General features: G+C 41.4%; 1 protein-coding gene across 3 annotated transcripts; it reads left to right on the plus strand.

Annotated features, from left to right (window-relative positions):
• Positions 1-1,778: 1,778 nt before the first annotated feature.
• Positions 1,779-25,832, plus strand: hykk.2 (hydroxylysine kinase, tandem duplicate 2). Of its 3 annotated transcripts, XM_034179983.1 has the most exons (7): positions 5,427-5,437; positions 13,630-13,641; positions 20,806-20,815; positions 23,945-24,253; positions 24,544-24,686; positions 24,887-25,067; positions 25,376-25,832. In XM_034179983.1, the coding sequence occupies exons 4-7, from the start codon at positions 23,950-23,952 to the stop codon at positions 25,816-25,818; spliced, it is 1,071 nt and encodes a 356-aa protein (XP_034035874.1). In that variant the 5' UTR covers positions 5,427-5,437; positions 13,630-13,641; positions 20,806-20,815; positions 23,945-23,949; the 3' UTR covers positions 25,819-25,832. The 3 variants fall into 3 exon arrangements, with proteins under 3 accessions (XP_034035876.1, XP_034035874.1, XP_034035873.1); XM_034179985.1 differs by lacking the exons at positions 5,427-5,437; positions 13,630-13,641; positions 20,806-20,815 and adding an exon at positions 1,779-1,860; XM_034179982.1 differs by lacking the exons at positions 5,427-5,437; positions 13,630-13,641; positions 20,806-20,815 and having other exon boundaries at positions 23,872-24,253.
• Positions 25,833-26,099: the final 267 nt, after the last annotated feature.

Consider the following 26,099-nt stretch of genomic DNA (forward strand, 5'->3'; position numbering starts at 1 on the left):
TAAGTCAGACAAAAGGTCTGAAAATTCACAGAGAAACTCACAGTAACGACCAGGTGGACGATAGATAATAAATAAAACTGGTTTTTGGGACTTCCAATTTGGATGGACAAGACTAAGAGACAAGCTTTCAAATGAATTAAAGCTCTGTCTAGGTTTTTGATTAATTAATAAGCTGGAATGGAAGATTGCTGCTAATCCTCCGCCCCGGCCCGTGCTACGAGCATTCTGACAGTTAGTGTGACTCGGGGGTGTTGACTCATTTAAACTAACATATTCATCCTGCTGTAACCAGGTTTCTGTTAGGCAGAATAAATCAATACGTTGATCAATTATTATATCATTTACCAACAGGGACTTAGAAGAAAGAGACCTAATGTTTAATAGACCACATTTAACTGTTTTAGTCTGTGGTGCAATTGAAGGTGCTATATTATTTTTTCTTTTTGAATTTTTATGCTTAAATAGATTTTTGCTGGTTATTGGTGGTCTGGGAGCATGCACCGTCTCTACGGGGATGGGGTAATGAGGGGATGGCAGGGGGAGAGAAGCTGCAGAGAGGTGTATAAGACCACAGCTCTGCCTCCTGGTCCCAACGCTAGACAGTCACAGTTTGGAGGATCCAAAAAAATTGGCCAGATTTCTAGAAATGAGAGCTGCTCCCTCTAAAGTGGGATGGATGCCGTCTCTCCTAACAAGACCAGGTTTTCCCCAGAAGCTTTGCCAATTATCAATGAAGCCCACCTCATTTTTTGGACACCACTCAGACAGCCAGCAATTCAAGGAGAACATGCGGCTAAACATGTCACTCCCGGTCTGATTGGGGAGGGGCCCAGAGAAAACAACAGAGTCCGACATTGTTTTTGCAAAGTTACACACCGATTTAATGTTAATTTTAGTGACCTCCGATTGGCGTAACCGAGTGTCATTACTGCCGACGTGAATTACAATCTTACCAAATTTACGCTTAGCCTTAGCCAGCAATTTCAAATGTCCTTCGATGTCGCCTGCTCTGGCCCCCGGAAGACAATTGACAATGGTTGCTGGTGTCGCTAACTTCACATTTCTCAAAACAGAGTCGCCAATAACCAGAGTTTGATCCTCGGCGAGTGTATCGTCGAGTGGGGAAAAACGGTTAGAGATGTGAACGGGTTGACGGTGTACACGGGGCTTCTGTTTAGGGCTACGCTTCCTCCTCACAGTCACCCAGTCAGCCTGCTTTCCCGACTGCACGGGATCTGCCAGGGGGCAACTAACGGCGGCTAAGCTACCTTGGTCCGCACCGACTACAGGGGCCTGGCTAGCTGTAGCTGGCTAGTCCTTTTCATTCCTCCATTTCCAGACAATGAAAATCCGACGAGGGGGCGGGACCACTCCTTCCACAAGGCGTGCTCACAGGTGAATGACGTCACCGACAGGCGTGGAAAAACTCACGCATGTGCACAAGGGTTCAAGCATGTCTGACGTAAAAACATATGAATGAACTCCATATAGTTTTTAAAAAAAATAAAAAGGACCGTTAATTTATGGACAGACCACGTACAACATCTATTATGATTTTGCTGTTAGGATGACACACTAGTAAGTGTGTTTCTAAGTCAAAAGATACACCGCAGTACATTATAAGAATATTTATAGGTTTGGTTGTTCCTGAAAATCTACTTTTATATTTGTATTATTGCTACACTGTAGCATTTCATAACATTGCTTTTCGTAGTCTTATTTTGAAAAATCAAAGGGGATGCTCTTCCTTTTTCCCCTTTACCCTTCTTGTTTGACCTCTTTCTTTCCTGTTTGTCGTTCGATAATAAAACTCCTTATTATCCTTATTTTTAATGACCACATGCTTTTACACAATCTGAGGTAGGTCTAAAATTTGGCTTTTGTTGGCTCTTGTTGTAATTATGTGCTTCTGCCATTTTTTCTTTTTTCCTCTGTCTCACAGCGAGCTCCTTTACTGAACTGTCTCTACATATAAACACGTTTGAATTTTAGTCTTATTGCCAACATTTTTTCCTGACAGTCTTAGAGTATCTTGCCAGTAAAGTCATCTTGGACGACATTGCGTCAGGTGGAAAAATATCATTACTGCCAACTGTCACAGTGGAGTCCTGAGCTGGTTATTGTGCTTACAGCAGTTATAAATGGACTGCATTTATTTATAGTGTTTTTCCATCTGCTCAAAGGGCTTTACACGCCTCACATTCACCCTGATATCAGGGTGCTGCCATACAAGGTACAGACGGTTGCCCAGTTCCGGATCACCTTTTTATTACCGCGGTGAAGTTAGATTAAAATTCGATATTCAGACATTCAGCCAACGGCAAATTTAGGGACCGTCGAAAAAGTACGTGACTACAAAAAAGTGTAAATCTAACAATCAGCGAGTATTTTTCTTTAATGTGTTTTGGTAACTGTATTTTATTCACTGCTCAATAAATAAGCCTGTGCTGTGTTTAAAAAGTAAAAAAGTTGAAAACCCCCACCATTTGATAAAAACAAATTCTTATTGGAATATAGAAATATTAAGCTTGGCCCAGAAAATGTTTTGGAGATAATTTTAATCTTAATTTTACAAAAGCTATTCCAGTTTTCATGACAGAGGTCTGGCAGGTAAAGTTGAGGTTCTGTTCATATTTCAGACCCTTTGCAAAGTAGACAAATGTGCAACCTGGGCCTAAGTTGTATTGTCTTGTTTTTTTTTTTTCCCAATAGGATTTCCAGTTTTCATCAGAACGCCCATGCAATATCTTCATTATCGGTGGCAATATGCTTATACAACCCCTGGAAATAATTATGGAATCACCGGCCTCGGAGGATGTTCATTCAGTTGTTTAAATTTGTAGAAAAAAAAAGCAGATCACAGACATGACACAAATCTAAAGTCATTTCAAATGGCAACTTTCTGGCTTTAAGAAACACTATAAGAAATCAGGAAAAAAAAAATGTGGCAGTCAGTAACGGTTACTTTTTTAGACCAAGCAGAGGGAAAAAAATATGGAATCACTCAATTCTGAGGAATAAATTATGGAATCATGAAAAACAAAAGAACGCTCGGTAACACTTTATTTTACAGTACCCTTAATACATAGTACCTACCACACTTAGTACAATGTATTAGTCTATGTAATAATCTGTAATTACTTGTACTCAGTTGTACATCCATAATGGAATAATGTGTACTAGTGTTTTGTAGGTACATAATGTAATAAAAGAGTATTGTTACAAATATGTACTAAGAGATTGTTGGTACATATAGTAATAACGCATTCTTGTTACAAATGTGTATTTACACATTACAATTACATGATGTAACAAGATGTACTAGTTGCATGTATTTATATTTGTTTATTCAAATGTATTAAAGCTTTTGTTTCCAAGAGGTCGCCTTGCATTGTTTTGTATTACACACTAACTACATTGGGAAGGTTTCGTCCCTATATGTATGTGTAACCTGCATGAAAAATCAGGTCACTAACCCTATTTATGTCACTTAGATACTTTCAGTGCACCTGCAGTAGGTGGCAGTGCCCCAAGCACTTAAATCAGGTATCATGTGAAGTCCGCACCTGCGTGAGGCTCATTTTCCTCTCAGGCACGAAGCAGACAGCAGCAGACCCGAGGGAGACTGTAGACATCCAGAACCAGACTGTAGCAGACAGACCCTGGGTTCATTTCAACCGGCTGTGAGCTGAAGAGGAGAACCCAACTGCATTTATGATATTGTGCTTGATGAAACTCTGGTGAGTTAGCCAGCTAGTTGCTAGCTGTTCGGAAAAATGCATTGTGCTTTTAACTTGGTTTAAGTTAATCCATGTTGTTTAATAGATGCAGTAAGATGTATTCCAGTATCTTTCCATGACGTTCATGCACTTATATTGTTGTTTATTGCTCTGAAAAAAAATTGCTAGCTTACATGCCAATGCTAAGCGCGACTAAGCTTAGTTCATGCTAATCGCTAAGGTAAAGCTAAAGTTACAGATGGTTTGCAGTGAAAAGATGCATTTTAATTATTTTCTGTGCCAACTGAATTCCTCAGTTTGTGTCATTAGCCACTGTAATGGTTAACAGTGCCATTAAGGTGTGGTATATTTGATTCTTTAATCACAAAATTGTGCTATTGTGTATAAAAGTTGTAATTAATTTTATTTTAAAAAGTTAAATGTTAAAAATAGATTAAAATAGCTAAAAGTTGGTTATATCAATTAAAACGGGATGCATAAATTATGTGTCTGTTGCAAGAAGAAATAGTATTGCTGTATATGGTAATTCATTATCAGTTTATTACATTTGTGGTTAAAACTAAATGTTTTAATTCATGATAATGTATATGTATTTCCTTGATGCATGATATATTTCATGCATAGAACTGAGAAAAAGAGATCTCATAAGAAACTTAGACGGAATCAGATCAAGAGCCTTACAACTTTGCACTTCTTGTGCAGGTTTTTTTTTTTTTTTTATGATACTAGTCTGATCCACGATCAAGAAGAAGAAAGAAGAGAGATGATCCAGATGGCGAGCCCAGCCCAACGATTCTGAGAGAGCGGGAGAGTTGGAGATGCGATGTGGCCAGCCGCAGAACCTAACTTGAATACTCCATATTCGAATCACACATTCTGGGAACAGATAAGATACACATACTTCTCACCTACCTGGGTAGTAGTAGTAACAGAAGTGGAGACTGAGAATGAAATGAACATCTGTGCATTGACACAGCACAGATTTGGATACCTTTGCAGAACAATTTCAGTGAGTTGGAGAGCTCAACTCAACTAACTTTTTTTGTTTCTTTAATTTTGTGGCGCCTTTTTCTTTTTTATTTGAATTATATGAAGAAACAGTTAAGTTGTCAATATTGTTATTGCTGTATTTGTTCTTATTAATATTAAAGTGTCACCTGTTCAAACTGAGCCAACACCCACTCCTTTTTGTGAGTAAATTACTGGTGTAACTCCTCCTGAACCAAGAGTGATGTGATGTCTCTTTAACCTAAAGTTAGGGCTAAAGGTGCTACACATGTATGTACATTGTATGTACATCACATAACATTGTGTACTTACATTAAAGAACATGCATGTTGTGTGGGCCGCTGAAGAGGAGGTACTGCTGGCCCACCACCACCAGATGGCGCCCTGCTTGAAGTGCGGGCTTCAAGCACAAGAGGGCGTCATAGCAACCGGGAGTGACAGCTGTTACTCGTCATCAGCATCAGCTGTCACTCATCCACATCATCACCACCACCTTAAAGGCCGGACTGCAACTCCACCTCCCCGCCGAGAAATCAACTACCAATCAGGTAATTCTCTGCTAAACCGTAATTCAAGTGTTAGTCTGATCTCTTTTTGCAGCCGTTTTCCTGGGACGGATACCCTGTCTGCGGAGTTGGCGTTTGGTGTGGACTGCGACGGCTTCGCCTCACACCCCACCCAGATAAGTGGTTATCTCAGGAGCTGCACGAGTGTGTGATTGGAGGTGGAGGTTCTCCCTCCTTACTGAATACAGACTGTGGGATTACTGAGTGTGCGACCTCACACTCATCAGGACTGTCTCTGTTCTCTGCCAGCAGTACCGGGTCTGACTGCTGAAGACAGCGGCCACCTGGGGCGCAGGGCTTGGCGGCTCCGGTGTTCTTCAGCTCCGTTGGCAGTGGAAGCTGTGTGGGATCGGCTCTTCTCTCGCCAGGCATCTTCTATCGTCGAGCCTGCCCACACGTCACCTGGTGTATGATTGACAGTCACTATATTGTTATTGTCTGTACGTCGTTGTGCGATTCACAACATTAAATTGTTACTTTTGGCTTATCCATTGTCCGTTCATTTACACCCCCTGTTGTGGGTCCATGTCACGACACTTTCACAACAGGATTTCTCGGCCAGCGTCATGGATCCTGAGGGGCGCCAACCATCGCTTGAACAGCCAATGGAAGAGCGAGGTGCACAGGTGCCAGCAGGAGGCGTGTTGGGTGAGCTGCAGCACATCTTAACCGCCTTTACCGCTCGGTTGGACTTAGTTACCGAGCAGAGCAGTGTTCTCAATCGTAGGATGGAGGCTCTCACCGCCCAGGTGGAAGCGCATGCTCAGGGCGCTGCTGCAGCACCTCCTCCTGCTGACCGTGTGCCAGAAACAGACATTCCGCTGGTCGTTCAACGAACCCCCCCCACCTTCCCCTGAAGCATACATAAGCCCTCCGGAGCTGTACGGAGGCTGTGTGGAGACGTGCGCGGACTTCTTGATGCAGTGCTCGCTCGTCTTTTCACAGCGTCCCGTCATGTACGCAGCAGACGCTAGCTGGGTGGCTTATGTGATCAATTTGCTTCGAGGAGAGGCACGCGCCTGGGCTACGGTGCTTTGGGAGCAGAATTCATGGCTCCTAACAGTTTACACTGAGTTTGTGAGGGAGTTCCGACAGGTGTTCGACCACCCTCATAGAGGCGAGATCGCTTCAAGTGTGCTGCTGTCGATACGGCAGGGGCGTCGGAGCGCAGCGAAGTATGCAGTCGACTTCCGCATTGCGGCAGCGCGAGCCGGCTGGAATGCTGTTGTGCTCCGCGCCGCCTTTGTAAACGGACTGTCTCTGGTCCTTAAGGAGCACCTGGTGGCGAAGGACGAGCCATGGGATTTAGATGGGCTTATCGACCTGGTTATACGGTTAGACAACCGATTAACAGAACACCGACGGGAGCGAGACGAGGGGCGTGGTCAGGCACAAGCCGTCCCTCTTCCTCCGGGGTCCGAAAGGAAGCCGACTTCACCACGCTCCGCTGCCAGGGCTCTCCACGTGACGACAGCTCCCCCTGCTGACGTTGCTAGGGAAACAAGCAGGGCCAAAAAACGATCAGATCAGAGACAAAGGAGGCTGATCCGTGGAGAGTGTTTTCTCTGCAGCTCTACCGAGCACACACAGAGAGAATGCCCCAAACGATCAAAACAGCAGTACTCGTCCTTAGAGACTGGGCTAAGGGTGGGTCATAACACGCACGCGGGGGAACCCTGAAAATCAGCACGAATCCCAGTCACAATCCTTTGTGAGGATTTAACCCTTCACGCCCCAGCACTTATAGACACGGGGTCAGAAGGGAATCTGCTGGACAGCAGATGGGCAAAGGAAGTAGGGCTCCCTCTGGTGGCTCTGCCTTCCCCTGTGAAGGTACGAGCACTAGATGGCACTCTTCTTCCATTAATCACACACCAGACACAGCCAGTGACTTTGGTGGTGTCTGGGAATCACAGGGAGGAGATAGTGTTTTTTGTAACACCTTCTACCTCCCGAGTGATTTTGGGTTTTCCATGGGTGTTGAAACACAATCCCCGGATTGATTGGCCGTCTGGGGTTGTGACGCAGTGGAGCGAAACCTGCCACCGGGAGTGTTTAGGATCCTCGTTTCCACCCGGTGAGATAGCTAAGGAGGAGGTCAAAGTCCCGCCCAATCTGACGGCGGTGCCATGGGAGTACCACGATCTTGCTGATGTCTTCAGCAAAGATCTGGCACTTGCCCTTCCCCCACACCGACCGTACAATTGTGCCATCGATTTGATTCCGGCAAGACATAACACACTGACATTTTCTACCCAAGTAAGTAAGTATTTTCCCACTCTAGAACCAAAAACACCGAATGGCTAACTCACCTTTGCTACGTTTTAGAGATCGTTACTTTAAAACTGCAGGAATGAGTCAGTGAGAAAATGCGCGCACACCGCAGACACCGGGATGTTTTGATTCCTCTGCTGATCACAAGGATGGCTGGATCCGTTCGAGCTTATGATCGTTTGTAGACAAAACATCAGTCTTTCCATTGGTACCAAGTATTAGCTTATTCGTGCTGATTACGAGAAACGGCGGCGCAAAAACTACAGCAGTGATCCGGAACTGGCAATGATCCAGAACTGGGCAAGTGACTGTACTCACTCCACACAGGGAGCAACTAGGGGATTAAGGACCTTGCCCAAGGGCCCTTAGTGATTATCCGGTCAGGCTGGGATTTGAACAGAGGATCCTCTGGTCTCAAGCCCAATGCTTAACCACTCGACCATCATCTCCCCTAAGTTATAAGGAAGAAGAATTCAATTTTGAATGTACAGCTGCCTGCCAGTCTATAATTGAGGAAAAATCATAAGATGCTGTGGTTGTATTTGTAGAAATATGTTACCTAAAAACAAATTAACCTTTTTCACTACCAGCCAGGGCTTTAAGTAGTACATTTCAAAGTAACTATTTACTGCCAACAATCATGTTGATATAAAATAGACATGTGCTGGTTAATTTATATAACAAACAGTGGTGGGCAGTGTCAGTCCGTGTGGGTATTTGCACCTGTCCATTGCCAAAAGAACAGTGCACCAAACTCTCTACAGACTCCCTGCAGCTGGTGAGCCCACATAGGCAAGACACTGTGTTGTTTATTCAGGCTGAGTACCACAGCGGTAGACCTGGCCACCAGGTGTTCACCTGCAATGCCCTCCCCCCGCCCCCGCCCGCCCCAACAGGCAGGAGGAGGTACCGGTGTAACAGTATATCTTCCCCCCTGGATATTTTCCCCCTCACCCTGGAAATCTTCCCCCCACCCGCACCTGGCAACATTCCTACGGGGCAGCACTGATTAACCCAAACCTTGATAAGGCCCAATCAGGAAACAGCAACCTTTAAAATGTCCACAGTGTATGTATAGAACACACAGTACCATACCATCTTTATTTAGAAAGCACTGTACTACAACCAAAGCTGACCCAAAGTGCTGTACACTAAAACATACAGTTAAAACATTAAGACATATATCTAAACAAGTACACATATAGTACACACAAACACATACACAGACACTAGAGGTGCCACAAACAACTATTTTGATAGTCGACTAGTCAACGATTATTTTTGTGATTAGTCAACTTGTCGGATCATACGTAAATTACAGCTTATCGCATTTTATCGATATAGATACCATTATCAATTCTGCTTATCAATCCGATTCATTATCAGTACCTCCTGTGAATTTTCTGTGTACTACTTGTAAAAGGAGGCTTTACAGGTTTTCTATGTCAACAACATTTTATTGAGAGTAAATAAATATGAAATTGTTCACTGGATCCTTGATCTCTGGACATAGAAAAAAAAATCTGTAATTTTTGTCAAAAGCATTTCCTTTCAGACATTAACAGCATGGATGTCTCTCCATACGTCTGAGCTGAGCTCAGCTGGCTGCTGGAGTCTGCAGGTCTGCAGCCACACAGTCTTAGGCTGCTGCACGTCAGCCAGGACCCAGACCCAGCACCAGAAAAAAAGTATTAAGGTGGCGATGAGTTTATCACAAGGGGCGGGGTCCCCCCCCCCCCCAAAAAAGTGCCCACCGGAGGGGACGTGCCTCTGAGCATGCATAATAAATTGGGTGTGCTCCTGGAAAGCTTGTGTATTTAGGCTACACCGTTGTAAGAGACTGACTAAGAGTAAGAGTGATGACAGTATTTTTTTTAATTATTATTTGAACGTATAGACCCTCGGTCAAGTGATCTCCTGCATACCACAGAGCCGGTGTTGTCCAATAGGAACGACGCGTCGGGCCAAAACACGGAACACTCGGGGCAGAAACCACTGATCTCTACAAAATGGATTGGACCAATCCATTTTGCAGAAACCAATCCGATTGGTGCAGAAACCACTGATCTGTACAAAACATTAACGTGTGACAGGACTGCTCATTTATAGAGCAGTTTTCTGAAGAAAAATCATTGGAAATGTTTTTTGTTGTTGTTGTTGTGATGGGAGAATCGTTCTACTGCTGTTTTTTAAAGGTTATTTGTGGTTCAGGCAAACTTTTTTCAGGTTGTGGAAACAGCCAGAGTGTGACGTGGCCGCAATCTCTGCCCCCTTGCTGCTTCTGAAGCGATGCGTCTGACGTCACGACGCGTTGGAAACACACCGTTACGAAGCGATAAAGCATCGCGCTGAAGCCACTGAACTATATACTGACTACATACTATATACCGTCAGTATATAGTTCGGTGGCTGAAGCTTGCAGTGTGAAAGGCCCTTGACACTGCTTGAATAAATCGAGCTTGCCCTCTGCCGCACTGACAAGCGCAACCCTCAACCTATCAAATCGCTTGAACACAGACACACGCCATATCCATTTGTTTTAAAATTAATTACTTTAGTTAATTAATTTGGTTTATTTGTTAAATACGTGATATTATTGAATAACTAATATTTTGCTATATTTTCCAGTATTTCTTTTTCTTTCTTTTTTCTTTTTATTTTTTGATAACTCTAACATCTGAGGGGGCGAGGTTGATGATGTGAGGGGGCGTCACCCCCAAATGCCCCCTCGTGGCGCCGGGTCCGCCAGGACCTCTCATTTTGGGAGTTAAAAAAAATTTGATCGATTGCAGTTTATTGTTTGTATTACAATGTTTGGAAAGAGGTGTCATTTGATTTAAACTGTGATCCGCTTTGAAGTTATTAATTCTGAGCGGACTCTATCTTTCTAACTTGACTCGGTGGCGCAGCAGTTGGAGCAATGGAACGGAGGACGATTCTCGTTTCTTTCTCACAACAAGACAGGAGTACCAGTTCATCACTTTAATCCGCACAAAAGTGACTCACGATTGACATATTTTAATGGCTTTGAGAGGGGATAAGAAGCGGAGTTGGCAGTTCTGAAGAGGAGTGAAGCAAAGGTCCAACGAAGCGGCGAATCGAAGCACTGCTTCATTGATTCAAGGTTCAAAGCAAATGACTCGTCGATGACTAAATTAGTTTTCAACGGTTTCAATAGTCGACGTAGTTGTAACTAGTCATGGCAGCCCTAACAGACAATAGTATGCAAAAAAACATGTTTAAGAAACATAATCAAATGAGGGGCCTATAATGTCTACCACCTTTCTCAAATCTCTTTTGTACAAACTAGGTCATAAATATAAAGATTGGCAGATAAGAAACAACAAAAATAATATAAATGTAGCATGAAATTGACAAATATGATTATTTGAAACAATGTGATTTTCACTAGACAAGCAGCTCGACAGTGGAAAGAATGAATAAAGATGTGTTCAGCAGAGGAAAGAATTAACAAAGATATCATAAAGATATCAATCAATCATTTTTATCCACTGGGGCTATAATCTGAAGTTTGACTGAATTTAAGTGACATTTGACCTCTAGTGAAACACTGAAGGTCAAGGTCAATCACTTATCCCAGGTAAGGGCTTAGAACAAGGCCTATCACTATGTGCATGCCAAATTTCGAGGCAAAATTTCAAAAATTGTGACCAGGAAAGTTGTTTAGTTGAATTTAGTGTTTGACCTTCCTGTGATCTTGACCTTTGACCTTGATCCTTTTGTGTACTGAAAGGTACCTTGCTAGAGCTGCTATCTGTGAAGTTGCAAGAGTCTGTGATGTAAACTGTGTGCTGCACAGAGTTAAAGGTGAAAAATGCAATGATTATCTACAAACCAAAAACAAACATACAAGTACATACATACAAACATATCTTGCAAAACTTCATTGGGGGGGTAAGATATCCTAGGATAACTTCCCTTCTCTTTCCTTTCCCCCAGGGGTGGAGTTATCTAGGGGGGAAGATAAACTGTTACACCAGTGTCGCAGACCGAACAGTCCCCCTCTAAAAATTGGTCCGCACTGTCTCCACTGCGCATGCGTCATTTCAGAGCTCAGCAACTCGTCTGAGACAGACTCTCTTCACCCAAAGCAATCAAAGGGAATAATGTGATTTTTAACCATTAGATGACAAGGTAAAACCTTCTAAAGTCAGTTCTAAGCAGAAACAAGGCCATTTTAAGCAGAAACAAGGTGATATCGGTGACACTTTGAAATGACAGAGGTGCGGTGAATGTAGCAGGAGCAGCTCGTCATGGCTACTGTGCTCTGATCGCTTCCTCCGTGTTTTCTGATGAAATATGCTGAATATATGTGGAAATGATTGTTGTACAAAAGCTTCAGATATCTGTCACTGAGATAGATGATAGAGTGCAGTTTTAAGCAGAGACAAGGCGATATTTGGTGAAATACTGCAGATGCTCCAAAATGACGCTTTGCGCAGTGAAGGCAGGGCGGACTGATTTTTAGGGGGGACCGTTCGGTCTGCGACACCGAGCAAAGTGACTCTATCCCTATTTGTATCTGTAATAAAGGGTTATAAAGATTGCTCTTTGTCTGTCTCCTCACCTGGGACCAATTTGCAAAGGTGGCCCTTCCAGGAGCTAATGCTCCAGACAACCCAGCTACCAGGATTACTGGAGCACACAGGATGAGGTGGCCATCCAGGGAGGGGAAGGATATTGAAGGGGTCTTGGGAATATGACCAAACAGCCTACATGTGTTTTTGAACTTGCAAAAGACTTTTGACCAGGTCCCTCTGCAGTGGTGGGCACAGTTCTGATAATCCGATAACCGATAATTATCAAAGATAATGTTTTCATTATCGGATTATCTTTGTAGATAACTTTAAAAACCATTATCGGACTAATTATATTGAGTTAAATTTTTGTCCGATAATTTTTAGACCAGTAACGTGGTAAATAAAGCTGAACAGCTACAAACATTTATAAAATTTAAAATCAGGTGAGCACCTTCCTGTTAAACATTTCGTAGCTTTTGTGTAGTTCTGCCCTCTGCAAAACAGAGGAGAGCTGTTTCAAAAATAAACCACTCTATCCTCTGCAGACAAAGGAGAACTGGTCTCCAAAAAAAAAAAAACCCCCCAAAAAACCTCATTTCTTTTAACCCCATACTAACACAAGGGCAATATCACCCAAGTCATCCAGAGGCATTCATTTTTAACTTATGGTTCAACTTTTAACCAAACTAATTTTGGACAAGTTATTTAAATTAATGTCATGTCTGAAGTTTTATCAAGTGAAAATATCAAATATAAAGTAATGCACTAATTTTTAAGGTTTTAGTGTGGATATATGCTGTGCCCAGCAGTGCATTATGGGTAGGATAGGGTAATCTCAGTACGTTCACGACATGAGAAATGCATTTGAAACACTCTGATCAGGCTCTACGGACAACAGCATTAAACTCTAGTACCTAAAACTCTCGTGAATATATTCACTGGGTTTATAGACGTTGTTATTGTGTCTGCGTTTATTAAATTCCACGCATCTTAAATGTAGCAGGCATGGATTATCTGAAATTTTGTTTTGGCAAGTTTTCAAGGTCTCTACTACTGACATCTGACACTACATCTACTGGCCAATAGTGTTCATGGCAGTATTGGCCCTGAAGTTGGGCCCTACGGAACCCGGGAGAGGTCACTTAAAGTGATATTTTTTTCTGGCCATGATCATTTGTGCGCAAGTTTTCCTTTAATTGAGCCCATGAATTAATAAAACGTGCTCGCAAATTAATAAAACGTGCACACGTTTTCCTGGCCGTGATAATTCGTGCGCACGTTTTCCTTTAATTGAGCCCACAAATTAATAAAACGTGCGCACCTTTTCCTTTCGTTCAAAATGAACTTCATAATATGACCTAAATTGTCATCCTCACGACGGGGAGATGCTTCGCCCTCAGCATCCTTTTTAATGTGCTTAAACTCCAGATGATGTTATGCTGGGCAGCTGGAGTTCTCTATTCGCCCTATTGACGTATCCCATAATTCTTTGTGCACCAGAGAGTCGATGCAGTCAAAACAACATAGAGAATCCTCGTGATGACAATTGGAAATGAATATTATACTACAAATCACGTTAATAAGGGACTGCATGCATGATACCCTGAAAAGTTGCTAAAACAATTATAACAAATAATCCGTGTCTGCTACATGTAATCTGCGTGGAATTTAATAAACGTAAACTGAATTTCTGACATATTATATATATTAGTCTGGAAAAAAGAGGACAGTGTTGTAAAGAACAATAATCACGACGTTAAAGAGCAAACTTCACTTTCCCCCAGAACGACATGATCAGGTTAGCGAGCGTAGCTCACAGCAGCTCCCATTGAAAATAACGGAGAGACAGCCTGTGATTCTCGCATGTTTACATAATACAAACGCAGTAACAACATCTATAATCCCAGAGAATATATTCATAAGAGTTTTAGGCACAATATAAAAATAGTTTTATGTTGCAATGTTAATGGTGTTGTCCGTGTGCAGCGGCAGTGCACACGGCTGCTCTGATTGCATCCCAGTCAGAGCATCTCAGTGCAGTTCTCAATGTTACTGAGATCTCGCGGAGCGGTGACCTCTCCGAGGTTTTGCGGGATTTGAAACATCAATCCTTGTGCACCCAAACCATGATGATATACCCTGACCACATCCATTTCTAATGGGGAAATGTATTACACTGTCTCCTGGTTTGTTGGCTAATAGCCAACATTTATGTGTCAAGACAATATTGAGTGCACTTTTTACAAATTGTGGCCACGTTTAAGTAGATCGTGCTCTTGTTTTACTGAAATGATGCTTAAAACGAGAGCACAATATAATAAAACATGCGCACAACATCATAAAATGTGCACACAATATAATAAAACGTGCGCACAATATAATAAAATGAGCGCACATTCTCCCCTATTGCAAAACATTTTGCGATGACACTTCCAGGGCTCCGTAAAAAATGCTTGTTTTTACAAATAAAAAATTGGAATATTTTACAAAAGCACATTTATCTGTAAACACCAACACACGTCACATTAACGTGTTGGTTTACATGATGAATAACTGAACCAATCAGTGTTTAGCAGAGGCACATTTTACCCAGAATCCTTTGAGATCTGTCTGTCTTTGTTACAAAACTTCAGAATTAGTGCATTATTCAACATTAAAAGATATATGTTATATTTTAATTTTGTACAAATGACAGAATTGACATTAATGGAGTTATTCTATCAGTATTCATTTTATTTATACACCAAACCATAACTCAGCATGGCTTTATTTCCCAAGACGTCCGCCTGACCGGAGCATTGTGATTGGGTAGAGAGCTGGGCTTTGTGGCTGCTCTCAGCTTGCTTCTGTGCTGGGAGCAATGTTGTAAACAAGAGCTTCCAGCAGGGGGCAAGATGTTCAAAGACAGAAATGTTGGCTCATTGTTTGGGTCTGTTGTTGCTTTTGATGCTTCAGAGGTGCTGCAGGATTATGGGGTACCGGATTCACTGCAATGTGCGATCAGGTCTCTATATGATCAAAGTAGGTGCTGTGTCCACATTCTCTGCATTACATCAGACCTGTTTCTGGTGGGAGTTGACTCCACCAGTGCTGCCCCCTTGTCACCAATCCTGTTTGTAATGTTCATGGACTGGATTTCAAGGCACACTGACCTCAGAGTTGCATCTCTGCTTTTTGCAGATGATGTGGTTCTGTTGGCTTCATCAGGCTGTGACCACCGATGTGCACTGAACAGGTTTGAGGTCGAGTTTGAAATGGCTGGGATGACAATCAGCACCTCCAAATCTGAGATCATGGTCCTATACAGTGGTGGGAACAGTTGTGCTAATCAGCTAATTATCGAAGTTAATGTAAGCGGATTAGCTCTTCAGATAACTTTGAAAACCATCAGCGGACCAATTAGCTTCTGATAAATTTAGTTCCCATAATTTTTAGACTGCTAACATATTTTGCCGGCATAGTGAATAAAGGTTAATAAACATTTGTAATGTCTGAAATCATACGTTTTAGTGCCTGCCTGACAGCTATAAGTGACAATGCTCAATCCTCTGCCAGAGAGAAAGAAAGAGGAAAAAAAAGGGTATGAAAAATAAATGATTTTTTTTCACCTTTTCTCTCTTCTCTTTCCTGTCTCTCTGGTCACCAGGTCTCTATTGCTGAGAAAATCAGAATCAGAAAAGTTTTATTGCCATATGAGTGAACAAGTTCACAACATTAGGAAATTGCTGCGGTACTTGATCTGAGACAGAAGTGCTGACTCGTTGTTGTGTCAGTCGCTGGCAGTGTACTGGAGTTAATACTGAAAGTTATCAGTTTAGCTTTTAGCTGTAACTTCTGCTAAAACTTTTAGGGGGTTATCGGTTTAGCTTTATGAAAGTTAACTTTTCAGTTAGTGAAATAACTGTTATCGAAGCTAAGTTTTTGGTTAGCTGTGCCCACCACTGGTCTTATATTGTCCCCTCTGAGTCATAGGAGATTTGCTGCCCCAAGTGGGGGAGTTAAGTATCTTGTGGTTTTGTTCATGAGTGGGGGTAAATTGGAGCAAGAGATCAGTAGGCGGATTGGGTGCACCTGAAACTTTATGGACGTTGTACCCATCCGTCATGATGAAGAAGGTGCTGAGCCAGAAGGCGAGGCTCTCAATTTACCATTCGATTTACACTCTTATTCTCACCTATGGTCATGAGCTTTGGATAATGACTGAAAGAATAAGATCGCAGATACAAGTGGCAGAAATGAGATTCCTCTGTTGGGTATCTGGGCTTACAGTCGTGGACAGAGTGAGAAGCTCGATTATCTGGGAGAGACTCGAAGTAGAGCCGCTACTTCTTCTCATTGAAAAGAAGCTAGTCAGTGGCAACTCCAGAGATTTTCTTCTGCAGGTGCTATGGAGGAGCTTGGCATTTTTATGAGGGTGCAGTGGGCTTGTGTGTCATGACAGCTCTCTGCTACACCTCTGCCGCATTCACGCATGCGTACATATAGCCACATTCTGATCTGTGACAGTCACTAATAACATACAGAATGACGAAAGTCACACACGCAAACCTGGGCTACTGTCCAATATAAATATTAACAGACCAACATGTGGAGCCTATAGCCTCAGGGAAAAAATGCTAAAGGCAGGCAGAGAGAAAATCTTTCAGAAAATGCTCTCAGTGCGCATTGAGTGCCTCAGATCATGCATGCCTCAGTTTATTAATGTTGGACATCACTGTAGATGCAGTCCATTGTTTTTGTCTATAGCAGTTTGTTTACGGATATTTTATTGTAGTTTTGTGGTATTTTTTTTGTCTTGCAAATTTATATTATTGTATTTGTTTTTAATCTGTTCTGCAAATAATTTTACACCATTTTTTTTCCAAATTACATAATGGATGATTTTCAAATTGCCACTAGAGCAGCGCCTACATGCATGCGTGATGACATCACAAATCTGTCTGTTTAGGGAGACACGGTTTCATTCAACAACAAGAACTGTCAAGAAACTTTCTTGTGTGTGGTTGGAGTTGTGTGGAGGTAGGAATAGCCTTTGAATGCTTAAATAATGATGTCAGTCGCACAAATAAATCAAATAGTGAAAACATGTTCATTACGCCCAGAATGTTGGTATTTTGGTCGTTGAACTATCCTAGCAATGAATGTAAAGCTCGGTCACGCAACATTAACGAAGGACACCGAAGCCAAAATGAAACGAGAAATCTGGCCTTACATTGCCTTTCGAAGACATCGTTTAACTGGCGTCCAGCTTTGAGCGGTCAGCCGCTCCATGAGGCGTCATAACAACCGATCGGTCAACCACTCCATGAGGCGTCATAACAAGCTGTTGTTTCCAGTGACGCCAAACACGTGAGCGAGAGGCCCCCTAACCGGAAGTCTCGCTTTCAAGATGGCGTCACAGCTTGAAAATTGTCCATTATAAAAGCCTGAAGGGTAGGAACTTGTCAGGTTTTCATTTGTGCTCTGTTTTATTGTACATTTTGTCTTATTTTTGGGTGTTGTCGGTTCTTTGCCTGTTGCTTTCTGCTTGGGTTCTCTCTTTCTTTCTCTTGGTGGTGGGTGTTTCCCTTTGTCTGACCACACCCCTGTTCTTGTCACCTCCCCTCACACCTGTCCTTGATTTGCAGCTCATCACTTGGGTGTATTTAAGACTCTCTTTTGGCTCTGGTCCTTTGCCAGATCATTGTGCCTTGAGCCTTCTTTCCAGCCTTCTCTTGTACCATTGCCTTGAGGTGGACTTCATAGATAATTGGCAAAGCTTCTGGGGAAAACCTGGTCTTGTTAGGAGAGACGGCATCCACCCCACTTTGGATGGAGCAGCTCTCATTTCTAGAAATCTGGCCAATTTTCTTAAATCCTCCAAACCGTGAATATCCAGGGTTGGGACCAGGAAGCAGAGTTGTAGTCTTACACACCTCTCTGCAGCTTCTCTCCCCCTGCCATCCCCTCATTACCCCATCCCCGTAGAGACGGTGCCTGCTCCCAGACCACCAATAACCAGCAAAAATCTATTTAAGCATAAAAATTCAAAAAGAAAAAATAATATAGCACCTTCAACTGCACCACAGACTAAAACAGTTAAATGTGGTCTATTAAACATTAGGTCTCTCTCTTCTAAGTCCCTGTTAGTAAATGATATAATAATTGATCAACATATTGATTTATTCTGCCTTACAGAAACCTGGTTACAGCAGGATGAATATGTTAGTTTAAATGAGTCAACACCCCCGAGTCACACTAACTGCCAGAATGCTCGTAGCACGGGCCGAGGCGGAGGATTAGCAGCAGTCTTCCATTCCAGCTTATTAATTAATCAAAAACCCAGACAGAGCTTTAATTCATTTGAAAGCTTGACTCTTAGTCTTGTCCATCCAAATTGGAAGTCCCAAAAACCAGTTTTATTTGTTATTATCTATCGTCCACCTGGTCGTTACTGTGAGTTTCTCTGTGAATTTTCAGACCTTTTGTCTGACTTAGTGCTTAGCTCAGATAAGATAATTATAGTGGGCGATTTTATCATCCACACAGATGCTGAGAATGACAGCCTCAACACTGCATTTAATCTATTATTAGACTCAATTGGCTTTGCTCAAAATGTAAATGAGTCCACCCACCACTTTAATCATATCTTAGATCTTGTTCTGACTTATGGTATGGAAATTGAAGACTTAACAGTATTCCCTGAAAACTCCCTTCTGTCTGATCATTTCTTAATAACATTTACATTTACTCTGATTTACTTTTTCCCCAGCAGTGGGGAATAAGTTTCATTACACCAGAAGTCTTTCAGAAAGCGCTGTAACTAGGTTTAAGGATATGATTCCTTCTTTATGTTCTCTAATGCCATATACCAACACAGTGCAGAGTAGCTACCTAAACTCTGTAAGTGAGATAGAGTATCTCGTCAATAGTTTTACATCCTCATTGAAGACATCTTTGGATGCTGTAGCTCCTCTGAAAAAGAGAGCTTTAAATCTGAAGTGCCTGACTCCGTGGTATAACTCACAAACTCGCAGCTTAAAGCAGATAACCCGTAAGTTGGAGAGGAAATGGCGTCTCACTAATTTAGAAGATCTTCACTTAGCCTGTAAAAAGAGTCTGTTGCTCTATAAAAAAGCCCTCCGTAAAGCTAGGACATCTTACTACTCATCACTAATTGAAGAAAATAAGAACAACCCCAGATTTCTTTTCAGCACTGTAGCCAGGCTGACAAAGAGTCAGAGCTCTATTGAGCCGAGTATTCCTTTAACTTTAACTAGTAATGACTTCATGACTTTCTTTGCTAATAAAATGTTAACTATTAGAGAAAAAATTACTCATAACCATCCCAAAGACGTATCGTTATCTTTGGCTGCTTTCATTGATGCCGGTATTTGGTTAGACTCTTTCTCTCAGATTGTTTTGTCTGAGTTATTTTCATTACTTCATCCAAACCATCAACATGTCTATTAGACCCCATTCCTACCAGGCTGCTCAAGGAAGCCCTACCATTATTTAATGCTTCGATCTTAAATATGATTAATCTATCTTTATTAGTTGGCTATGTACCACAGGCTTTTAAGGTGGCAGTAATTAAACCATTACTTAAAAAGCCATCACTTGACCCAGCTATCTTAGCTAATTATAGACCAATCTCCAACCTTCCTTTTCTCTCAAAAATTCTTGAAAGGTTAGTTGTAAAACAGCTAACTGATCATCTACAGAGGAATGGTCTATTTGAAGAGTTTCAGTCAGGTTTTAGAATTCATCATAGTACAGAAACAGCATTAGTGAAGGTTACAAATGATCTTCTTATGGCTTCAGACAGTGGACTCATCTCTGTGCTTGTTCTGTTAGACCTCAGTGCTGCTTTTGATACTGTTGACCATACAATTTTATTACAGAGATTAGAGCATGCCATAGGTATTAAAGGCACTGCGCTGCGGTGGTTTGAATCATATTTATCTAATAGATTACAATTTGTTCATGTAAATGGGGAATCTTCTTCACAGACTAAGGTTAATTATGGAGTTCCACAATGTTCTGTGCTAGGACCAATTTTATTCACTTTATACATGCCTCCCTTACGCAGTATTATTAGACGGCATTGCTTAAATTTTCATGCAACTAGAGTACTGACGGGGACTAGAAGGAGAGAGCATATCTCACCCATATTGGCCTCTCTTCATTGGCTTCCTGTTAATTCTAGAATAGAATTTAAAATTCTTCTTCTTACTTATAAGGTTTTGAATAATCAGGTCCCATCTTATCTTAGGGACCTCATAGTACCATATCACCCCAATAGAGTGCTTCGCTCTCAGACTGCAGGCTTACTTGTAGTTCCTAGGGTTTGTAAGAGTAGAATGGGAGGCAGAGCCTTCAGCTTTCCGGCTCCTCTCCTGTGGAACCAGCTCCCAATTCAGATCAGGGAGACAGACACCCTCTCTACTTTTAAGATTAGGCTTAAAACTTTCCTTTTTGCTAAAGCTTATAGTTAGGGCTGGATCAGGTGACCCTGAACCATCCCTTAGTTATGCTGCTATAGCCTTAGACTGCTGGGGGGTTCCCATGATGCACTGAGTGTTTCTTTCTCTTTTTGCTCTGTATGCACCACTCTGCATTTAATCATTAGTGATTGATCTCTGCTCCCCTCCACAGCATGTCTTTTTCCTGGTTCTCTCCCTCAGCCCCAACCAGTCCCAGCAGAAGACTGCCCCTCCCTGAGCCTGGTTCTGCTGGAGGTTTCTTCCTGTTAAAAGGGAGTTTTTTCTTCCCACTGTCGCCAAGTGCTTGCTCACAGGGGGTTGTTTTGACCGTTGGGGTTTTTACGTAATTTTTACGTAATTATTGTATGGCCTTGCCTTACAGTATAAGGCGCCTTGGGGCAACTGTTTGTTGTGATTTGGCGCTATATAAATAAAATTGATTGATTGATTGATTGCTTCGTTTTGCCTCATTGTGTTTTTGACTCCCTGCTAGTTTTTCTTGACCGCGTCCCTCGCCTGATGATTGTTGTACTTCTGCTCTTGTCTGACTGCCTTACCGTGTAACAACCTCTGCTAACCAACCCAGTAAAAGACTTAAGCCTACAGATCTGTGAGTTTGTTCTGCATTTGTGTCCAGCCAGTTGTCAAGGTGTTGACAACTGGCTTTACAGAATGAATAAGCTTCAACATGAACTTTCCTGACAGAGGCATGGCCATGATGGTTTGTTTTCCCATATTTCCCACAGTAAAAAAGGTTGCACAGCATAAGGGAATATTATGATAGGCATGCAGGTAAAGACACATGTTGAAGTGTATAATAAATTGTGTATAATAAATTACACACTGTTTAATTTTTTAGCTGATTTCAATTTCAATTTGTTTAATTTTATATAGCACCAAATCACAACAAAGCTGCCTCAAGGCACTTCACACAAGCAAGGTCTAACCTCACAAACCACCTAGAGCAAGCACACAGGACTAGGGATGGGTATCAAGAACCGGTTCCTTTCGGGTATTGTTAAGAAATGGTTCGATCCACCAACCTCAATAACCTTTTTACTTAACGATTCCCTTATCGGTCCTTCAGAATGGCTGTTGTTTTTGGGGGTGTTTGTCAGGAAAATTATAATTTCTCTACATTGATTACAGACCCTGCAGCGGGTCTGTAATCAACTTTTCTGCAGCGTGGCTTTGCTTTGAACCTTGAACCAATCGAAGCAGTGATTCGCAGATCAAAGCAGTGCTTCGATCATTGCTTCGTTGATTAATTTTTTATCTTTCGCTTTCCCCCGCTAAAACCCTAAAAAGCATATGGCTGTGAGTATTATTTACTTTTTATGTTAAAGCGACCTGTTATGGTCTTCTGAAACAGTTGATGTATTTTATAACTTAAAAACAGGACCAATGCTAACACGTTAGCATGTCTATAGAATTTTCAATGTTAAGTTAGCATTAAGCAGCTGCAGCTGTCAAGCATTTGTTGTTTTAAAAGAGTCAAATGTATTACAAATTGTAATATTTTTAAAATTTATTTTTGTTTATATATTATTAATAATAGCAAGCACGACAATAATAGTAATAATAACTAATCTAATGATTATATACAATTTAGAGAAAGAGAAAAAGAACCTGAATAAAAACACAACAGAAAATATAAAACCAACTAACAACGAACATACATAAATAAATAAATACATACAGAAATAAATAAGTGTTTCCTATGAACACCTAGTGACTCTTACACCTCCATTTCATCCCTGTCTTATTTAAGTTTAATGACTGTTTCGGTTAAACCATATTTTCAGTTTGTTAATTTCTTCAGTGATTTCCTCCAGAACTATCTGCCAAACTAGAAAACTGCTGCATCCTAGTAAGAGCAGAATACTACTGGAATGAATTTGAATAAGGAAAGCTGGGGGTTTTTTTCTCACCAAAATGGATGCTGCACTCACTGCAGTTTATTGTCTGGAATAGTCCCAGATTGCATTTCAGAGCTTCTAGAATTCAAACATTTTTGTGCATGTGATGTTGGGGGTAATTTTGGGTTTCAGCTTTTTTTTGTTTTTCACCACTTTCATCTCTGAATATGTGAAGTCGTGAGTCACTTTTGTGTGGATTAGAGTTACTAACTGGGACTCCTGTCTTGTTGCGAGAAAGAAACGGGAATCGTCCTCCGTTCTGTTCACACAGCTCCAAATGCTGCGCGGCTCTCTGACGAGTCGAGTTAGAATGATAGAGTCCAGTCGGAATTAATAACTTGAAAGAGAAACACTGTTTTGTTTATTTTTATTTATGTCCAGAGATCAAGGATACAGTGACCAATTTCATATTTATTTACTTTATTTACTTTAAGACTCAATGAAATACATAGAAAACCTGTAAAGCCTACTTTTAGTACAAAATTCACAAGAGGTATCGATAAGGGAATCGATAAGGAATCAGATCGATAAGCAGAATCGATAATGGCATCGATATCGATAAAATCTTATCAATACCCATCCCTACACAGGACACAGTGGTAAGGAAAACCTCCCTCTTGGGGACGAAACCTCAAGCAGACCAGGCTCAGAGGGATGACCCACTGCTAAGGCCATTCTAACAGTTACAAGGTTTTTACAAAGCTTTAGCTGATCTCATATAAGCATCAGATGATAACACAAGAGATCACTCAGGGAATCATTAATTAATTATCTGTACTGTGTTCCATAGAATAAAATAATAATTTGTTGAGGCAAAAATGTCTGACATAAAGTTCTGATACACTTATTAAAACATGTATATTTGATTTCATACTCAGTTTCTTTATGATATTTATCATTTCAAGTGAGAAGGAGGTCTGCCGTGTAGCCACAAGCATGGTGGGCATGCCCCCTCGGTACCCCTTGTGGACTCCATATGTATGATTTATATATAAAAAAAAATGCAGTATGTGACACCTTTCAACACATTAAAAGTAATCAAAACCGTGGAGTAAGTTGTTCACTGATTAATCATTTTATCAAAGAAAAAAATACTACACTTGTTTAAAATTCCCTTAAGAGTCCAGTTTGATAAGAATTAAAGTAAAATAATAAAAGGAAGTCTAAAATATCAGAGGCATTTTGATATAGTCTAAGGAAAAAGGCTTTAATAAATATGGTAACACTGTAGTCAGAAGTAGCGCAGCTTAAACATCAACCTACAACCTCCATTTTTAAACTTGTTCAAGGTACCATTTGTCAGATGCCCTCAAGACACAATTTAATTAGTCACATATCATGCAGATATGGATAAGATAACAGTTACTTTGTTTTTCTGAACTTTTGACAATAATATCCATTTTTTTCTGATACGTATTATGTTTTTTCCAGCATCAATGTCTTTGAAGCATGCAAAACCCAAACTCAGCCATTCTCAGGTGTACGAGATGGTGCTGAAGCTCTACAGACTGACCCCGTCTGTAATTCAGCCACTGCCCAGCTACGATGACCAGAACTTTCACATATTGGCAAGCGAAGGCAGCGAGTATGTCCTGAAGATCATGAACTCAGAAGACAGTAAGAACCCCAACCTGATAGCGATGCAAACCTACGCCATGTCCTTCCTTCACGAGCATGGACTTCCTACCCAAGCAGCTTTGTCCACTACTATGGGACATCTCATGAGCTTGGAAGAAATCGGTAGGATGCCTGTCACAATGGTTAATGCCATCATATTCCCAACATGTCAGTCCATTTCCCCTCTGCATTGCAGAACCATCCATTGAAAGATGAGTAATCAAGTACGATTCGATACATTTTGTTAAGCTTATCTACTCGGTAAAGTGCATCAAGTATCAAAGCATGTATGCACACAAAACAATCACATTCAATGTGACGCTGCGCAAAGCCCAAAGGGACCACCCACAGATCATATAAAAAGAGTATAAGGAAAAGGCTGTAGTACTAATCGTCATTTCATGTTTTGACAGACTGTGGTTTTGGCTGTCAGAAGTATCTTGTCAGGCTGCTGACTTACTTGCCTGGAACCGTTATTTCCAAGGTTACCCTTTCACCACAGTTACTTTATGAAACTGGCAAGATGGCTGCCAAAATGGACAAGGTCCTGGAAAAGGTATAATTGTTAAACCACAATGAACACTGGGCAGTTTTTTATGTCTGACATTATAATGTTTTTCCCCCCTTTCTAAATTTATAGGAATATTTCAACTGCTTAATTTTTGTTTTTAAACCCTTTGTTTTCAGGTTCTGTTCATAACTGCTAAAAGCTTTTCCTTGTTTCTTATACTTTTTCATTGCCATTATTGTAAGTAGATGGAACACCCTCATCTTAGTGTCCTGCAGAGAGAGAAGTTCATCTGGAGTCTGTCGAACATTCCACTTCTGGAAGAGTACCTCAGTATGCTCGATGGAGATGCTCTTCAAGACGTTGTGAAGTCTGTAATTCAGCAGTACAAGGTCACCGTGATCCCAAATCTTTCCAATTTCCGCAAATGTGAGTACGATATTAACTTGTTTGCACTCGGGGTAGCCACAGCAAATCTGAGGTGGATCTGCATGATGTATGGTCTTTTTCAAGGACTCCCTTGAAAAAGAGATTGGTAATCCCAATGGGACTTTCCTGGTTAAATAAAGATTAAATACAAATGGTATTTACTCATATACGATCCGATATTTAGATTGTTACATATTAGCATTCTTTTAAATGTTTTCTAGTGTTTGTAATATCAGTCTTCCTTTTGTCCCTCTTGGCTGTGCTGAAGCCTTGCAAACTCATCTCAGACTGGCTCCTTGTTGTTATAGGTATTAACCATGGTGACCTCAATGACCTCAATATTCTTGTGCAACCTGATGAGAGTGACGGTTACAAGATTTGTGGCATCCTTGACTTTGGAGACATGAACAGAGGCTACTATGTTTACGAGCTGGCTATCACCATCGTGTACATGATGACGGAGCACCCAAAGCCAATGGAGGTGGGTGGGCCTCTCCTGGCGGGTTGGGAAAGTGAGCTTCCCCTGAATGAAGCTGAGAAAAATGCCCTCTATATCCTGGTTGTGTCCCGCTTCTGTCAGTCATTGGTTTTAGCTCGATACATGGTGTCCATACACCCTGAAAATGAAGAATATTTAATGATTACGTCTCAGAAGGGTGTCTCTGTACTGCCTCAGCTTTGGGACATGGGGAAGGAGCAAGCAGAGGTGATGTGGTTCCAGAGTGCTGCACAATACAATGACAGGAAATGAGGAATATGCAGACACAGACACATCATAGCCTCATCACTTATTTCAGGGCTGAAAACCTTTCTGTTCAGCGGATTTACGAGGTCTATTAGAAAAGTATCCGACCTTATTATTTTTTCAAAAACCATATGGATTTGAATCACGTGTGATTACATCAGACATGCTTGAACCCTCGTGGGCATGCGAGAGTTTTTTCACGCCTGTCGGTTACGTCATTCGCCTGTGGGCAGTCTTTGAGTGAGGAGTGGCCCACTCTCTTGTCGTTTTTTCATTGTTTAGGAATG

The sequence above is a fragment of the Thalassophryne amazonica genome, chromosome 10 (genome assembly GCF_902500255.1).
Source record: "Thalassophryne amazonica chromosome 10, fThaAma1.1, whole genome shotgun sequence".
Taxonomy (NCBI): domain Eukaryota; kingdom Metazoa; phylum Chordata; class Actinopteri; order Batrachoidiformes; family Batrachoididae; genus Thalassophryne; species Thalassophryne amazonica.

Excerpts from the sequence above, each read along its gene's own strand:
- hykk.2 (XM_034179982.1), top strand. The coding sequence starts at position 23,932 with ATGTTTTTTCCAGCATCAATGTCTTTGAAGCATGCAAAACCCAAACTC. Across the intron at positions 24,254-24,543 it reads CATGAGCTTGGAAGAAATCG|ACTGTGGTTTTGGCTGTCAG; the intron begins GTAGGATGCCTG and ends ATGTTTTGACAG. Across the intron at positions 25,068-25,375 it reads TCTTTCCAATTTCCGCAAAT|GTATTAACCATGGTGACCTC; the intron begins GTGAGTACGATA and ends TTGTTGTTATAG.